Source organism: Dendrobates tinctorius, unplaced genomic scaffold (assembly GCF_039654945.1).
Source record: "Dendrobates tinctorius isolate UK_male_01 unplaced genomic scaffold, ASM3965494v1 ptg000147l, whole genome shotgun sequence".
Taxonomy (NCBI): Eukaryota; Metazoa; Chordata; class Amphibia; order Anura; family Dendrobatidae; genus Dendrobates; species Dendrobates tinctorius.
Genome location: NW_027361814.1, coordinates 10840693 through 10858610, shown reverse-complemented (window position 1 = coordinate 10858610; position 17918 = coordinate 10840693). Strand labels below are relative to the sequence as shown.

The following is a 17918-nucleotide window of genomic DNA, read 5'->3' as shown; positions in this document are numbered from 1 at the left end:
GGTGTCTCCGCGGCTTGTGTTTTGCATATTTTACATATTTCCCATAACGGATGGGGGCAGTGCTCTAGAATCACTGCGTGAGAAACATGTGATGGTGTCTCCGCAGTGTTGCATGTTGATCTCCATGAGTTCATTCATCCTCATTTTTCACTATTATGTAAATCGACCCTTAGAATCTAAATACAAGGTTTCATACAGGGTGGGCCATTTATATGGATACACCTGGGTGGCCCATTTATAAAGATGCAATCCAAAGTGGCCGACTTTAAAATGGCCGCCATGGTCACCACCTATCTTGAAAATTTTTACATTTTCCCCCTCCTATGTACTATGTGCCACATACAGGAAGTTGACATCACCAACCATTCCCATTTAATTTAGTTGTATCCATATAAATGGCTATATATATATATATATATCCCCTATATTCCTGAGTCCTTAACATTATGGTCAACAGACGATAGCTGGCTGATTCACAAGACCACATCAAGTTGCATTAGTCTTACAATTTGTTCATTTTAATGGCGCACGGTAGGATCAATTTTTCAGCCACAACTGATCTCTATGGGACAGAAAAAGCCAACTTTTTAAGGGCGGTTCCTCACCCCAGACACTGGGAGTAATGGTGGAAGCGCAATGGTGGAGCCAAGAAAGGTAGTACAGCGCATTTTTTTCTTTTAACAAATAGCAGCTGGGACAGAAAGTGGACACCCCCTTTAAGGAAGACTAGTATTTTTTTTTTATCTAGTTCCTGCCCCTCTCTGTTCCTGAGATATGGCCCTCTCTTTCTAGTATATAAATGTAGTCTTTTTATCCAAATGGGCATGTTCCTCAACAAGGCACCAGAGTGAGAAGAGGTGAGGATCGCGCCCTCTTGTCTAAAGAGACAAATTTTACATATAGGGAAGAGGGGCCGATATCTCAGGAACAAAAGAGGTGTAGGAAGTAAAAACCGAACTACGGCGGATTCAGGAGAACAGGGACATTTATAACACCTGATAACAAAATAACACATTTATAGTAAGTGACAATCTACATGGAGAACATAGCACAAAATAAAAAAAGAAAATACCACCGGAGACCAGATTGCCACAATAAACAGTTTATTGCTTGAAGTTGAGAACCAGATAGGCCATGATGTTAAAGGCGATTCACACATCGGTGGAATATGCAGAAACACACTTTTGTGATGCTATTACAATGAACATGGCACGTTAACAAAATACAGTCTCCGTCTATTAACACACTAACAAATGTGCATCTGGGAAGACCGATTCTGCAAGAGGACACAGAAGAAATTTCCAAATAGTAGTGATTTATACCAAAAATATATATATATTGAGCTTTAATCTAATGCAATCACGTAATCCTTTAAAACTGTAGTGTTCTGAATACAATAGTAAAAACTCTCTAATCACCTTTACATGATGTAGACAGGGGGGTGGTGGGGATAGGGAGGGTCACCTGCCAAAAGTGACTTTTTTTGTCCTAAAAAAATGAAAAAAAAATTCTAAAAAACTTTACACTACCTTACCTAATCTAGAAACTCTATATAATGCGTCTCCCGTGTCATCACTGTGAATGGAGAGAGTAATTGGCACCATGATACAGTAACAAACAAAAAAATGACAAAAGAAAAAAAAAAAAAAAAGTTTACAAAACTTTAAAAGATACACCCAAAATCTAGCTAGAAACTTCACATTCAGTCCTCAATGTCACATACAAATAATTTATTACAAGAGTAATAAAGTGAAAACTGCTACTGTATATATACGTATTGTATCGACTATGGTGTATTTTTTTTCTTTTTTCTCATATCAAGGACGACGACACAAAAAAAGGTTACATAGAAATTTTGGTTGCTGATGTACATATAGAATTATATATATATATATAGATGTCTAAAAACTGCTACTCCTGAATGTTCGTTACTGATATGGCACACGCGCCAGTACTGGAAAGAATACTTAGCATAGGTTTTGGTAAAATTTATAAATTATTTTAAAAAGTATACATAGATTTTTTTTTTTATATTTATATATATTATATATATAAAAAAATGAGAAGCAGCTGCTGTGTGACTCGGGGGGGGGGGGGGGGGGAAAAACCCCATGTTACATGGCAGTGTAGTAAATAACATGGACGTTGAAAACTTCGTTCTAAAAACAGCAAAAATGAAGGTGGGATGGTAGAAAGGGGGTTTAAGATCTGGAGTGTGACGCCATTAACTTTTGGTAATGGCTATTGATTTAAATGGTCACTTTATGATTATTGCACTTTAGTGGCTACACCCCTATCTAGACTAATGTTAGAGGCGCGCAGGCCGCAGTCAGCAACGAAAATGTATTAAAAACCCGCCGATATATTGACGACATCTATTAAAATCTTCCCATCTGCTGCCAAACCTCAAGCCTTTACGGACGTCATTAGAGCTGGAGTCTTCAGAAGTTATAAGCAGGAGATGGTGAAAAGTGAGAAGCAGGAGATGGTGAAAAGTGATAACGGGGCCGCTCATGGATTTACATCGGCATGTAGTGGGCATAATTTGGAAATGACATTGATCGATCCAGGTTGGGAGGGATTAACCCTTACAGAACTGGAGGCGCCAGGCACTGAACTGTCCCCCCTCCTTATCGATTAACCTCTACAAAGTGTCCGTGCGTGCGCAAACTCTGCTTTCCGATTTGCGATGCCGCAAGATAACAGAGGAGATTGTCAGCTATGTATTGCCTTGCTAGCATTTTGGCAACACAACAGTGATGATAAAAATATATATATATACATACACACACATATCCGTATGTTTCTACTGGACGTTACGCAACCGGACGAGAGATAGTGAGGTATGTGAGCCTTGTTGGGAAGATGAAGCCTAGAAGATGATCCATAATGTGGAAATGTAGCCGTGAGGACCGATGGAGGAGTCCGCTATACTGCAGTTGGGCATCCTCACAGGGTGGTCTCTCTGTAGATCTTTTCATTGAGTTGGCATCTTTTCCCTGTCGAAAAAAGGGAAAATTTTTATTAATAAATTGGAATAGTGTCAAAGAACACTTTAGATCAACATGCAAAAAAGACAGGGAAGAGAAAAAAAAATCACACTACTAAATTAAACGAAATAAAAGAAAAAATTAGAAAAGAAATGGATATTTACCACCACATCACTGCACGATACAACACTTGTGCACATGTGCATTAGCTTTACCTGCCCCAGTGCCTATTCGAAAGGACAGGAAGACAGGCTGGACAGAAAAAAAAAAGAAAAAATGTATTAAATATAGAAGGTTCATATGCTCAAGAGTAAAAGTAAAAATTGACAGCAAACACACACCAGCATGGGAAAGTTCAACAAAATGACTAAATACATAGACTTAAAAGTTGAAGTCAAGGTTAAAAGGAACCTGTCACCAGGCAGCATGAATCAGAGCCTGGCTGCCCAAGTCTAGTCCGGCTGCCCAAGTCTAGTCCGGCTGCCCAAGTCTAGTCCGGCTGCCCAAGTCTAGTCCGGCTCCACCCTTGGCCGCCTCTTCCCAGCGCTGGCAGAGGTAATTGACAAGAATCATGCATCTTACCACATGCAGGGATTGCCTGTTTATTAGCCAATCCCTGCATGTGTTGCGGCTGTCGAACGGCCGTGAGACATGCAGCCGCAGGGACTGGAACATATTTTTCAAGCACGCTGATGTCACTTGTTTAGCACTCAAACATGCTCGGATAAAGCTTCATCCAAGCATGCTCGCTCATTAATAATAATGACTGATCAATTTTGGCAGAGAATGAAGCAGATTTCTCTGATAAGATATATGACAAAGTCGCTTATTTTCATGTGTACTATTGATTTATTCGAACAACGGTTACTCTTTATGTTCTTCTTCTGAACTGATGAAACAGAATAGAAACAAAAGTAAAACTAAAAGCAGTCCTTTACCTTGTGGTCCCCCATGCAGATATTTGGCCCGATACTGTCATAAATCACTATCCTTTCATCATTTTCAGACTGAAAAACAAAGTGTGACAGGTAACAATCAGTAATGTGCCATCTTACAATAACTTTAGATATTCTGGACAAGGATGTCATTTTTCCTGTCTGCACAGAGAAGGTTTTAGCACTTTAAGATTGAACGTGTAACCAATTACACAAACATTAATTGTAGAGATGTTTAAGAAAAAACAACAAAAAAAAACAGTAAGGGGCAAAGTGTCCATTACCTATGAAATGACTGCAGTTGGCAGTTTTGTCTTGGTTGTTTCAATTTCCACCCGTTTGTTAGACAATCCCTGCTGTCTAAGGCTAGTTTCACACTAGCGTATGGAGGAGCTGGGAGGGATGCGGACTTCCTCCGTGAAGCTCCGCCCTCGGCCGCGCCACCTCCGGTCAGCTCCACCTACATCGGCAAGCGGACCCTATCTTTAGAATTGGGTTCGCAGGCCGTGCTGATGTACGCGGATGCCTCCACATGCGTCTTTTTGACGGTGCGGTGAACGCACCAAAATGCAACTCGTTGCGTTCAGCGCAGGTCGCCGCACTGTCATACGGAGGCATCCGCATATATCAGAACGGCCTGCGTACCCATTGCTAAAGATGGGGTACACAGGCCACATGCCGACGTAGGGCGGAGCTGACAAGAGGAGGTGCGGCCGTGGGCGGAGCTTCACGGACGAAGTCCGCAGCCCACCGCAACTCGGCCATACGCTAGTGTGAAACTAGCCTAACAGCCGCGAGAAATGCAGGCACGGTGACTCAATCACATATTTTGAGCACGCCGAAGACACACTGTTAGCACCTGAGCATACTCAAATAACACCTTATCCGAGCCCGATCACTCATCACCAATCAAAGGCTTTGAAAAAACTCAAACGTTTATAATTGCATTTACTTGCTAACTAATAGAAAACATTATTTTGATATTGTTGATGTGAAAAAAAAAATCCAAACAAAAAAACCCTGGCGGCACAACCATTATTATTATTTTTTCCCTCTTCAACCAGTCAAGTTTGAATGAATAAGAGTGTAATATACACATCAGTGTGGAGACTAAAAAAACTAAATTATGTTAATACATTAGACTGGCTTAAGGTCAGGCTTACGTTATATTATCATTGTCTGCCAAAACCATAGAAGAAAACATAACCTTCCCGCATTGTATGCATGAGCACTTTCCAATATTTCAAGATCATAATGGCACTTCCTTTGCAAGTGGAAAAGCATTCATCAAACAGAGACTTGATAATTTAGAAAGGCAGCATAAAATTGTGGATTTCCAACTGTATAATCTTTAGACAGATAAACAAATTACAGCACTGCACAAGCAGGAACAGGGCACACATGGCTGAGCATTCATTATTGCATGCTATCAGGCGTCAACGTGACTCCCGAGCGGTGGGCAACCTTTGGTGTTTTAGGGCTCAGGAAGCATAAAATAACATGATGGTGAGGTAACCGAGCATGGCATGATAGATGGTGCAGCATGAAAGCTGTTTACAGCCCCATGTCTGTACAATCTGTAACGCCTAGCGTGCGGGGCTGCACATGCTGTGTGCTAATTTGTGAAGACCATCCATTTTCTGAGCACAGACCGCCGCTCAGCACTGATGGATGAAATTCTGGTTTTTATCACTGAAATCTAGCTGGATCAGCACATTGTTTCAGGCTAGATCACGGGAAATCTCTCTGCATTGTAAAGAAACCCTACAGAGAACATTTGGTAAAGTTGTACATCTAACATGAGATAGGCAGGCAAGAAAGAATACTCACTCTCGGGGGTGGGGGGGTATATGGTTGACTTGTGCAAATTTGATCTGCTAATATTAATTTTTAGAGCAAAAGTGATTCCATGTGGTGAAGGAGTTACATCCAAAATACAGATATTAAATACAGTCAAGAAACTTATAATGACCCACTGATACAGAAAGGAGAGGATCCTGATCTTGTTGGCCTACAAGCCTACAGGGTGATGGGGAAGGAAACCGTAAATTCGAGAGGTGGTGGTGAGGTGGGTTATTGCAGCTGTAGCTTCCTTGAATATATGGGTTTTCAAGATCCATCTGAAAATTTCTGGATGTGGTGGATAATCAGACGTGTTGGGGTACGGAATTCTAGAAGATGGGTATACTCAGGAGAGGTCATGGTAGGTCACTGGGTGAGGAACATACGAGTGTGGAGGAGAGAAGGAGGTTTTATGAAGACCGGAGATTAGATGTGGGAAGATATCAGGAGATTAGTTGGGAGACATATGGAGGAGACAGATTATGGACGGCTGTGTAGTTTGAACTGGATATGATACATTGAGGATTTGGGACCCATTGTAGGGATTTGCAGAGGGGAGAAGCGGAGGAGTAGTGAGGTGGATTAGTCGGCCAACAGAGTTAAGGATGGATACATACATGTGGGTACCAAAATTTTTTTAAATATATTTTTTAATTTACACATTGTAGCGTATGGTTATCTTTACATGCCATCCACGTGCTGTTCTTTTGAAATATGGAAATGTGAATTTGGCCTTAAAGAGAACCTGTCCCATTGTCCACCCAGAAAAGTGAACACAGCACTCCATTTCCAGTGCAAGGTGCTCAAGTAGAGTCCTAGCCCTTATATAAACCAAGAACTCGGCACTCTTTCAAACTGCAAGGTATAGTTGTTCTGTTATCGTCCAACAATCCAAAAAAGGTGAGGTTTCGGTCAGTTTATGTAGATGTGTTGCTGAAGCAACAAGCTCATATATAACCGGACCAAAACAACTTTTTTTTTTTTTTTTTAGATTGCTGAACAATAAATGCAACAATTATACCTTGTAGTGTGAGTGAGCGTGCTCAGGTGCTATCAGAGCGTCTGTGCCGTGATCAAGTCTCAGCGGCTGCACGATTCGCGGCTGATTGACAGCCACAACACTCGCAGTGATTTCCTATTTGGTAGGCAATCCAAGTAGGTGTGGCAGCTGTCAAACAGCCGCAAGACATGCAGCCGCAGGGACTCAAACATATTACTCGAGCATGCACGGATAACACGATATCCGAGCACGCTCACTCATCACTAATACCTTGCAATTTGAAAGAATGTGCTGCGTTCACTTTACCACATTGTACACAAGCTGAATGATCTGTGAACAGCATGATGTAAAGAAGGAGAAGCGGAGCAGAATGGTATCACTATGTTGGAAAAGATTCAGTATATTTTGTATTTTATTCATTGAAATCCCTGGTGTTTATATGTACAGGAGTCCAGTGGTCGTCCTACTAGTAATCGACAGCTAGTTCTGCATGCATACACACAGGAAAGACTGTCAGTCACCGAGTAGGACCGCCCACTGGACTCCTGTGCATACAAACACCAAGGATTTTAATGAATTAAATGCAAGATTTACTGAAACTTTTCCCACAAAAATGTCTATCAATCTGATCCACTCCTCCTGCCTTATAACATCCGGCCTGCAGACCAGATGCCAGTTTCAACAAGATGGGTTCCCTTTAAAGGTTGCGATCTGGCAGTAAACAAATTACCACCAGTCTGCAGGCACCTTACATTGTGGTCTATGATGCAACCAGAAATCCAGCGGGGTCATACAATTTAACTTTTTAAAATGACCAAAACCTTGGGCGATTCAGAGGACGGCAAAACTGCCCCTGACTGGCACAGATCGATTTGCCATAAAGTGAGAAAAATTCCTTTTGTGATCCCTTCTGGCAATAGGACTAATCCATGGATCAGTATTCTACATTAACAGCAATAACCCAAGTGTTATCATGGCGGAATTAATGGGTAAATGTATTCAGAGAAACAATTTATTACTCTATCGAGGGTTTACCTTTAAAAGGAGTTCTTTAGCAGAGTGTGACATTAGTATTCGATCGCACCACGCTGGACATCGTGTATTCATGTATTGCTTTCCCTGACTGCTGTCTTCACTGTATGGATAACTAGAAGAGAGTCAATACAGACACGTCAAGCTCTGGTGGTCTACATGTCACTCGTGTCGCTGTAAAAAACAGAAAACATTCAGCCTACATGAATAGTATTTAACAGAATAATCCCCCAGGTCAATAGTAAGAAAGAACATTCATCTTTTTAAAAAAATATAGTTTTTTTTTCTTTTTTAAATCTCCATTTAACATGTGGCCATTAGAGTTGAGCGGCTTTAGTCGGATTGGGTGACTAGGGCAAAAAAAAGTCAGAGTTTCGTCCAAAAACCGACCCCAATGCAAGTCAATGGGAAAAAAAAGTCGGTATTGAGCGGATGACATTCATCCACTCAATGGCGACTTTTATTTCCCACTGACTTGCATTGGGGTCGGGTCTCGGATGAAACTCCGACTTTTTTGCCCTAGTCGGACCAGTTTCATCTGAAACAAATTTTGTTTCATGAAACCCAATCCGACTAAAGTCGCTCAACTCTAATGGCCATTATTAATACAACTATGTTAAAATAAAAAAAAAAATCCAAAAGTTACCTAAAACCTTTTATATATAGATAGTCTAACAAAACAACAGTTCATACCATACTGAGAAAAGCAAAAACCACTGGTCATTGACCTGACCGCTTCTGAACAATGGCTACAGGAGTGGGCGATTACCGATCTTACTACAGAAGTTATCCAGTTTGCACAGGTTCTCGAATCCCAAATCTGACTCGTTATCAAGCAACAAGGAAGCCGGGGATGAACGATTAAATAACCAGGAAGATCTGCCTGATATCGGGGCCAGCTGTAGAGCTTACAATCAAAAAAGTTTTGGAACAACCTTAAAAGAGGAAGTTTAGTCCATAAAGTGAACCTTGGTAGCAATGTCTCTAGCTTTTTTTGTTTGGACAATTAGAGATTAGCAACTTGACTGGCACTGCCCTGGTCCGGTGTCAAGTCGGTTTTTCCATGACAGCCATTTTCACCTTTCACCTGGCCTTCTGGCGCTTATTAGACCCCGCGATATCATGATGTTGAGGCGCTCGTTAGAAAGTTGTGCGATGGCAAGTGCGGGCAGCAGTAGTGTTGGCTAACTGCAACAGAGGACGAGACTAGATGCGGGACCAGGACACCTCAAACTAAACTGCTCATCTCTACACACCATCAGTTTCTATAAAATTTAAAGGTGTCTAGACACTGAAGTGAATTATCCAACATTCATTTAGATGTATTTTTATGACCTGAAACAACTTCTTTAAACCTCACCACACACATTATATTATCATTCTTTAAATGCCTCCAAATCACAAGAACAAACTAGGATTGTGCCGTGCCAGTTCCTCTCTCCTTGTTGGTCACTGACTGCGTTGGTCAAACATATCGGGCTCCAGAGAATGTTTAGTAGAACGATTGTGAGACGAAACATTGCTGTTCTTTCCTTGCCCCTCTGCAACTTTTCTAGAGATCAGAAGGATTCACCGGGGTCAGATCCATGTCACTTTGATATGGGTAACATATTCTAGCAATATTTCTCCCCAATATCGCTCCTCCCTAACATCACTCCCGAGATAAAAATTCTTAAGAACACGTTGAACATTTGTTATGTAAAGGGTGAACAAAGCATCATTCTCTCCCATTCACAAGCTATAATGTCTGACCAATACAAGTCCATTTATTGAGGATAATCTGGCATAGGCACGTGAAGGACACAACACAAGCATTTACCTGCAACATTGACAGATTCTTTACAGTGACAAACACGGGCTAACTATTGCTCTCTACATTGTTCAATTAGACTAGATTAAGTATTGAGCTGCTTGTCCTAAGAGACTTAAAGGACTGGTTTAGGAGTATTGACAAATGATCACTTATTCCTAAACTGATTTACAATGCAAAAAGAAAACGGAAAAAAAGGTTATCTAATGTCATTTCAATGGAGGTAATTTATTATCCGAAGTGACATATCTGCACCTGACAGAACGAGCTAATTGAATTTTACAGCACTATCATTTCCAGCAAAGGCATTATGACTGGTTTAACTACAGCTATATAGGAACATAAGCCTCTGAATAAAGGAATAGATTTGTAATCAACTTGTTCTTCCTTATCGCCTCAATCTCTCCACACCACTCATTGAAAAGAATTATGAAATAGTCAACGTGAAATCAGTTTTGCAGCAGTTTAACATTTTGCTTTAACTACTCTCAAATTACTATGGTGCTGCTCCACTTAATTCTGGAACAATTATTTTTATTCTTCTTCGGTGTCCCTCCGTTAGGCTGGTTTCACACTTGCATTTTTTTGCGCTGTATTTTAGCGCTAAAAAACGCATGCGCTTTTTTCCTATATTTTGCATGGGATGCGCTTATGTGCGCATACACATGTGTTTGTATGCGTTTTTACGCGCATGCGTTTTTTGTGGTGTGCGCTCGGGCGCACAAAATGCATCCTGTTGCATTTTTTGGGCGTCTGACTTGCCTCAAAAAAACGCATGTGCGAGCAATGCGTTTTTTTTACAGCAAGACACCCATTATAAGTCTATGGGTGCGCAAATGTGCTCATTGGCATGCTCATGTAAGCGTTTTTTTGCGCATGCGTTTTTTTTGTTGACCATTGGTTAGACAATGGAAATTAAGGGTTTGGGTTAAAGTTAGGGTTAGTTAAGGGGGTTTAGGGTTAGGGTTTGGGTAAGTATGGTTTGGTTAAGGGTTAGGGTTTGGGTTAGTAGGGTTTGGTTAAGGGTTAGTATGGTTTGGTTAAAGGTTAGGGTCAGGGTATGGTTTGGTTAAGGGTTAGGGTTAGTAAAGTCATGGTTTGGGTTAGTGTGAGGGGCCAACTAATGTTGGAAAAAAACGCAAACGCGGTAAAAACACACAAAAAACGCATACAAACGCATAAAAACGCTGCGTTTTTTTCATGCATGCTCAAAAAAATTCTTGAAAAAAACGCAGCATTTGTATGCGTTTTTTCCATGTGTCTTTTTGCGGGAAAAACACGCTGCAAAACAAAGCAAGTGTGAAAGTAGCCTTACAAAGTTATGCCCTCTGGAAGTAAAGATGTAAATTTTCCCTTCTACCAACTGGGTGTATACCACAACACTTCACTGTGGGCGTGTGCTCTCTCTATAACCTTGTCCAATCAAAACCCGGCCGTGTCCTGTGGTAGACGCCCAGTTGGTTGAACGGAAATTTTGCACCATATTACCGGAGGGGCGGCATAGCTTTGGAACGGATAGGCACTGATGAAAAAGAAAACCTGCTCCAATATTAGAGAAGCAGCACCAGCTGGAGGAGGTCCTGAGTTTCCAAGAAAATCCAGTGAAAAATCCTCTTTACGGCAGCCATAGAAAACGAGGCAAAATAGGTTACTGGCTGACAAACCATAAGTGATTGGCCTGAGAAAAATTGTTTTGACATCACAGTCATCAAGGGAACCAGACAGCTGGTACATGCTGGCTGTGGATCTGGCAGCATGTAGCAGACACTGGCTCTAGAATTTCAGCCAAGTATGTTTGAATCTGAAATATACTTGTAAAACCGATGGGGACCGTGCTGCACGGGAGGCTCGTCGGCTTCTTCACTCAATGGACAATCGTTTCATACTAATGTCTATGACTAGAGTTGATCGAATAGCTTCGGATTAGAGCTTATCCGAACAGTTATAGCGGTTACTGAATAGCTGCATCGGGAACACAGATACCTGGAGCGCTCCCGAGAATCAGCAGTACGGCGCCGCAGCTGCATGTGTCGCAGCTGTGTGACAGTCACAGCACATGCATGGAGAGCCTGTTTGTTGTGACTGTCACACAGCCGCTACACATGCAGCTGCTGCAGCGATCAACTGATCATGGGGAGCACTCCAGGTATCCGGGGTCTTGATGCAGCTATTCGGTAACTGCTATAGCTATTCGGATAAGCTCTAATCCGAAGCTATTTGATCAACCCTATCTATGCCTCATTTACGCTTTCATGACAAGAAAGTTACAACTAAATTCAAAACGTTCATTTGCAATCTTAAAATAGGTCTATTAGCTGCATGAACCTCAAAAAGGGTGAAGAAGGCCACTGACTTTCCCCATTACAACACACATTAATGGGTTATTTCTATTCAGATATGCATAATATGTTCTTTTCTATAGCTCCAGTAAAGTAATACTAGAGAGGGAGGAGGGAGATGCAGCTGCAGTCAGTTCTCTTCTTCATTGCCCTTGTTAGACTGCATGCAGTGTGCTGTGATAGGGGGTCCATCAAGTTTCTCTCAAGCGGTCTGGAATTTAACTGGAAAAAAAAAAAAAAGAGCGTAGTGTGTTGGGCAAATAGGTTTGGTATTTTGACAGAATCGATGATGGCGGAGCCTCTAGTGCAGATGTGAATACATCCCAATTATGCTGAATTGTGGCGCTACTGATGAAGAAGTTTGCAAAATTCGATTCTACTCCACATCATTACTCAGGATTTCATTGGATCAGCATCACAGATATCCACCACATTCCTCCTAACACTTAAGATTTGTGGCACAACGCATGGTGGCCAATAACACTTATCCCCTCCTTATCAGCAAAGCCGGTCTCCATGAATCAGGGATATAATGCTTTAATAAAAATACTGTGCTGCAACCAAATGCATTAAAAAAGCATGAAATTAGAATGTATACTAAAAAAAAATATATTATCTATAAGGGGGCTAATGGTGCGGATTTCCACTGCCTTTCAGCACAATTTTGCACAAATATCTCAAAACTCACACTGTAATCTGGCGATTACATGGAGGCTTTCCTCCAGACAGCCGTATATGTAGTGAAAAGAAACGGCTGGATGCTTGAGTAGAAGCTTATTTACCACCCTGTTCGGTGTGAGAACACAACAGCATTTTTCCAATTGGGTTTACAAGCTTCTGCCCCATTAAAAAGGCATTAGAGATGGCAAGATGCCACGAGCAATGCTGGTATCAGTACCTTTTCTTTTTTTCCACCTCATCAAATCTTACAAGGCTCATTCATGACGCACATTATAAGAATTCAATTTGCTACTTGACTGAGAGAACCTCTCGTAGGTTTAGCGGGTCCATGAAACTAACTGCAGGGTGGAAGTTTATGAAGCTGCAGAGAGAACGATGAAATACGGAAACGTGTTTGACTGCTACAAGTCCAATGCCCACTGGGCAGCACGGAGGCTCAAGGGGAGTGCTGTAGCTTCGCAGCACTGGTGTCATGGGCTCAAATCTGACCAACGACTAGTGATTAACAAACGTGCTGGGATAAGGTGTTATCCGACTACGCTCGTGTGCTAACCAAGCGTTTTTTGGTGTACTTGAAAAAAAATGTTCACGTCCCCGCAGCTGGACACCCAACTCATGCGGGGATTGCTTAACAAACAGGAAATCCCCGCGTGTGCTGCGGATGTTGAATAGAAGCAAGACATGCAGCCGCGGGGACTCAAGCATATTTTTCAAGCACGCCGAAGACACTCGGTTAGCACCCGAGCACGCTTGGATAGTGCCTTATTCCAGCACATTCGCTCAGCACTACTAAGGACAACATCTGCATGGAGATTGTATGTTTTTCACGTGTTTGTATGGCCAAATTGTGAGCCAAGTCCTTTCCTTTTTTAGCATGTTTTCTACAGCAGTAATGGAATTCCAATTTCATGTATTTCATGCTTACATATTATAGCGTTTCAGAACGCAGCTTTAATTTGTTAGTTGTATGGCTACTCTGGTTTCCTATCGCACTCCACCCCAAAATATAATGATCACGTAGCTTCCAATGAAATTGGTCCTGGTGTATCTGTCGACGTGGGGTAATGGATTTAGAACCCCACTAAGGAATGGGACGGATGTGAATGGAAAATATCGGCAGTGTATGAACAAATGATTAATTGGGCTACGCAATGGCGAACAAACTATGCCTACTAATATGAAGATGTTCGGGATGGTCAGGATGTTATGGGCTGGTCAGGACTGGTGGAAAAAACACCAGAAGTTGAATGATTTTTGCGCAACTCCAAAACTGCTTGATAAATCCGGGCCATTGACAATACTTCAGAGCTGCAAAAAAAACCAAACAAACCCAAAACACACATGTAAAAAACGTGCATCAAAAACTAGGACCTATGGAAAAGTCATTAGGGCAAATGAATTAAGTTTCATGCCACAAAATAAGTCTGTTCCTAAATACTGAATGCAAGTAAGAATTGCAATATAGTATTATAATAGGGTCCTGGGTTCAAATCCCACCGAGGACAACATCTGCAAGGAGTTTGTATGTTCTCCCTGTGTTTGCGTGGGTTTCCTCCAGGTTCTCTGGTTTCCTCCCACATTCCAGACATACTGATAGGGAATCTAGATGGTGAGCCCCAATGGGGACAGTGATGATAATGTCTGTAAAGCGCTGTGGAATTACAAAGGAAATAAAAAAGGGCACAGATTTTCTTTTTAATGGAAAGGTATACCAAGATGACCAATTGTTAAAATCAGGTTTGTGCATTACATTTATCAACACTTTTTGGGCAATTTGTTTTTTTCATATTACAATATAAAAAAAAAAAATGTAATCTTGCACAATAGTCATACTGGCCTTTGGGGCTTTATTTTTTTTAGACTGTTAGTAAACACATGAACATTTGCCGCCAAGAACAGTCAAATCATTTCCAAGATTACTCATTTTTGATTTCCTCCAAAAATGATTGCGATATGAAAAGCAAAAAAAAAAAAAAAAATACATGTAATGCATGAACCTGATTTAAACAATAGATCATTTTCTGCTGATGGTTTCCCGCTAGGACAGGCGGCTACTGCAGCACATGACAGAGCTTTGTGTTTGAGCCCATTGTAGGGAAGCAAACAAAACACAATACACAGTTCATCTCCGCAAGTAAACAGCGGCCAGGGAAGGTCAGATGCTACTGTGGGCAGGCAAGTGTATGGACACTCCATACAGAGACCAGCCAGCAATGCAGAATAGTAACGGTGAATTCTTCTCAATCATACGGTTAATGTTATAAAGAATCCCCAAACAACATGAAAGTACTAATATATTGGATATTAACCGTCACGAACACCAATATTTATTTTTTCCATTATTTATATGGTGCCAACATGTTTTGCTTTAGATTGTAATCACTCACATCTTTTCCTTCTCACATTTTTTTTTTCTATTTCAGAAGCACAAATCTTTAGGGCTAATTTTTTAGAAAACCAATTTCATCATCAGTACATACACTGCATTTTTATACAGTTTTTGCATAGAACACAAAAAAAGTATTAAATAAATCACCAAACAATGAATGTATAGAAATGCTTTTTTTCATGCGTTTTAAAGCAAAGTATATGAATTCAGGGAACCTGTGCTATTAGAAAAAAAAAAAAAGAGAATGTTTATTTGTACATTAAAGGTTATGCTGCCACATTGTGTATTTGTTAGGGATTTTTCACACTGAATTGGGTGCATGAAATCTGCAGCATAGTGCAGAAATGGTTATAGAGTTTGACAGCTATCACCTATCCTTTGGAAAGGAAATAACTTTCCAATTGCTGGGGAGCCGATCTCTGTGGCCCTCACTGACCCCTAAGAATCGGAGCTCTTAAGTGCCCTGGCTGAACGGTGCAGAGGTTCATGCGCACTGCCTCTCCATTCATTCTAATAGAAGCGCCAAAGATCATCCAAGCCCCGCTCTGGGCAGTCTCCAGCGCACATCAGCCGAGCGCCGCTCTGGGCAGTCTCCAGCACACATCAGCCGAGCGCCGCTCTGGGCAGTCTCCAGCGCACATCAGCCGAGCGCTGTGCTCAGCATTCTCCAATGCTCCTATTATGAATGAATGGACCGGCAGTGTATATGATCAACCTCTGCATCATTCAAGCAGAGCTCTTCAGAGACCAGATTCTTAGGATCAGTGGGGCCATTCTGTAAAGGTTGGACCCCCAGCGATCGAAACATTATCACCTATCCATTAGCTTTTAAACTTGAGAACACCCCTTTAACTACGTGAAAATGCAACAAATCTCAGACTGCATGTTTCTGAAAATTTTCTGCCAAAAGGATTTTGAAGTAAGCTGCAGAATTCAGCACAGATGATTTTGTGCTTTGCAAAGGACAGGGTCAAATTTTCAGTAAATACAAACTGTAAGGCCCTGTGCACACGGTGCAGATTCTGTGCAGTTCTGCAGCAGATTTGGCCCTGCAGAACTGCAGCAGAAGAGCAGCAGAACTGTACGTGATGTACAGTAAGGCTATGTAAAACAAACAAGGCTGTGCACATGCTGCAGATTTTTCTGCGCAAATTTGGTGCAGAATAAAAGAAGCAGCATGTCGCTTCTTTTGTGCGGTTTTGCTGCAGTTGTCCACCTGCTCCATTATAGAAATCTGCAGGGGAAATCCGCACAAAAACTGCACCAAATCTGCGATAAATCTGCACTAAATCTGCACTAAAACTGCAGGTAAAACGCAGGTCATTTTACCTACAGATTTAGCAAATTCTGCGCGAAAAATTCCACAGCAGAATCCGCACCGTGTGCACATAGCCTCACAGACTTTGCTGCAGAAAAATATTCAACTAGTGCACATGCCACTGTTACGCCAGCCAGTGTATACTATTAATTCTATAATCTAATTGATGCAAACAATCCAAACTTGATCCTGTATCAGAGTAACATTTAATAAAGGGGATGACCAAGATTACCCAAGCTGCGTGTGACAATGCATGAACAAAAATGTGTTTCCGTTTCTGGAATAAAAGTGTAAAAAATTTTTCTAATCCTGTCCGTGAACATTTTTTCTATGGTTCCTATTCAATGCTGCTCACTTAACATAGCAATGAAGCAAACAATATTCTATTTCCACATACCACTGAGAGCAAGATAACTCCATATAGATCATGTTGATCACGACACACATCCAACTTGAGCGACTCAGAACAAAAAAAATAAATGTACAGAAAAGTTACTCGTAAATAGTAAAAGAAAGGAATCGGAGCCACTGAGCAGCGAACAAACTTACAGTGATGACTATATCTCAGGCACACTAAAATCAGGAAGGCAAATACAGGCCGGCAAACAGTGAAAAAGTACAATGTGCTAAACAGCTGCGACTTCGAAAAGTTACGTGAAAACCATAGAGATCCAGCCAACAATCAACACTGCCATGAGGAGGGCAAGCAGACAATTCTGTAATAAAAGGTAAAGCACAGCCATAACTTTACCCACCATAGGTCAACAAGATAATGTCATGTCATCCATGGCCAAATCTATATACCGTGCTGCTCACCATTAATTGCAGCCCTTCATTTTTTACATAGACTGTACAAGATCTTCAGAAATAAATGGAAATGTAGCAAAGTTATATCCTCAGGATTTTTTTTAGTTAGTGACCCCAAGTAATACAACAATAAAACATTGTTTTTCAACTTACCTGTTGCAATTTCAAAGAAGAAACCGAATAAACAGCATGTGCAGCAATAAAGGAACCCCTAATTAATACTTAGTTGCACGCCCTTTGGCATTGATGACAGTCTCCACAGATTTCTTGTAGTCATCTATAAGAGTCTTCACTTCTCAGCTGGCATTTTCTCCCACTCTTCCTTTGCAGTTTGTTCAAGCTCTTGAATGTTTGCAGGGTTCTTTTTTTCCAATGACAGATTTCAGCTCACCCCAAAGATTTTCAATGGGATTAAGGTCAAGACTCATTGATTGCCATTTTAAAACCATCCAGTTTTTCTTTTTCAACTAATCCTGTGTACGTTTGGATGTGTGCTTTGGGTTATTGTCTTGCTAGAGGACCCATAATCTTCGACTCAAACCAAGTTTTCTTACACTGGGTAGGGCATTTTACTCTAAAATATCTTGATAATTCTCCAATTTCAGGATTCCTGTGATACAGTCAAGGCCTCCAGTAACAGACGCAGCACAGCATTATGGATCCTCCACCATAATTAACTGTTGGTAGGGTGTTTTTTTCCTTATAAGCGTCACAGCACCGTCCATAAATAAATTGTTGCTTTGCATTGCCAAAAAGCTCTATTTTTCCATTCTAC

The 17918-nt window shown here is 41.2% G+C and overlaps 1 protein-coding gene across 5 annotated transcripts in view; it reads right to left on the bottom strand.

Moving 5' to 3' along the window:
• Window positions 1-1086: 1086 nt before the first annotated feature.
• Window positions 1087-17918, bottom strand: part of INPP5A (inositol polyphosphate-5-phosphatase A) — a 485401-nt gene continuing 468569 nt past the window's right edge. For 4 of the 5 annotated variants that reach the window (XM_073546403.1, XM_073546401.1, XM_073546399.1 and 1 more), the window contains 4 exons: window positions 7803-7914; window positions 3929-3997; window positions 3206-3242; window positions 1087-2999 (listed from right to left, as the gene is read on the bottom strand). In XM_073546403.1, coding sequence (XP_073402504.1) covers window positions 2950-2999; window positions 3206-3242; window positions 3929-3997; window positions 7803-7914 — 268 coding nt within the window. In that variant the 3' untranslated portion in view covers window positions 1087-2949. Of the gene's footprint in view, window positions 3000-3154; window positions 3243-3928; window positions 3998-7802; window positions 7915-17918 lie in introns of all 5 variants that reach the window. The other variant, XM_073546400.1, reaches the window with a different exon arrangement.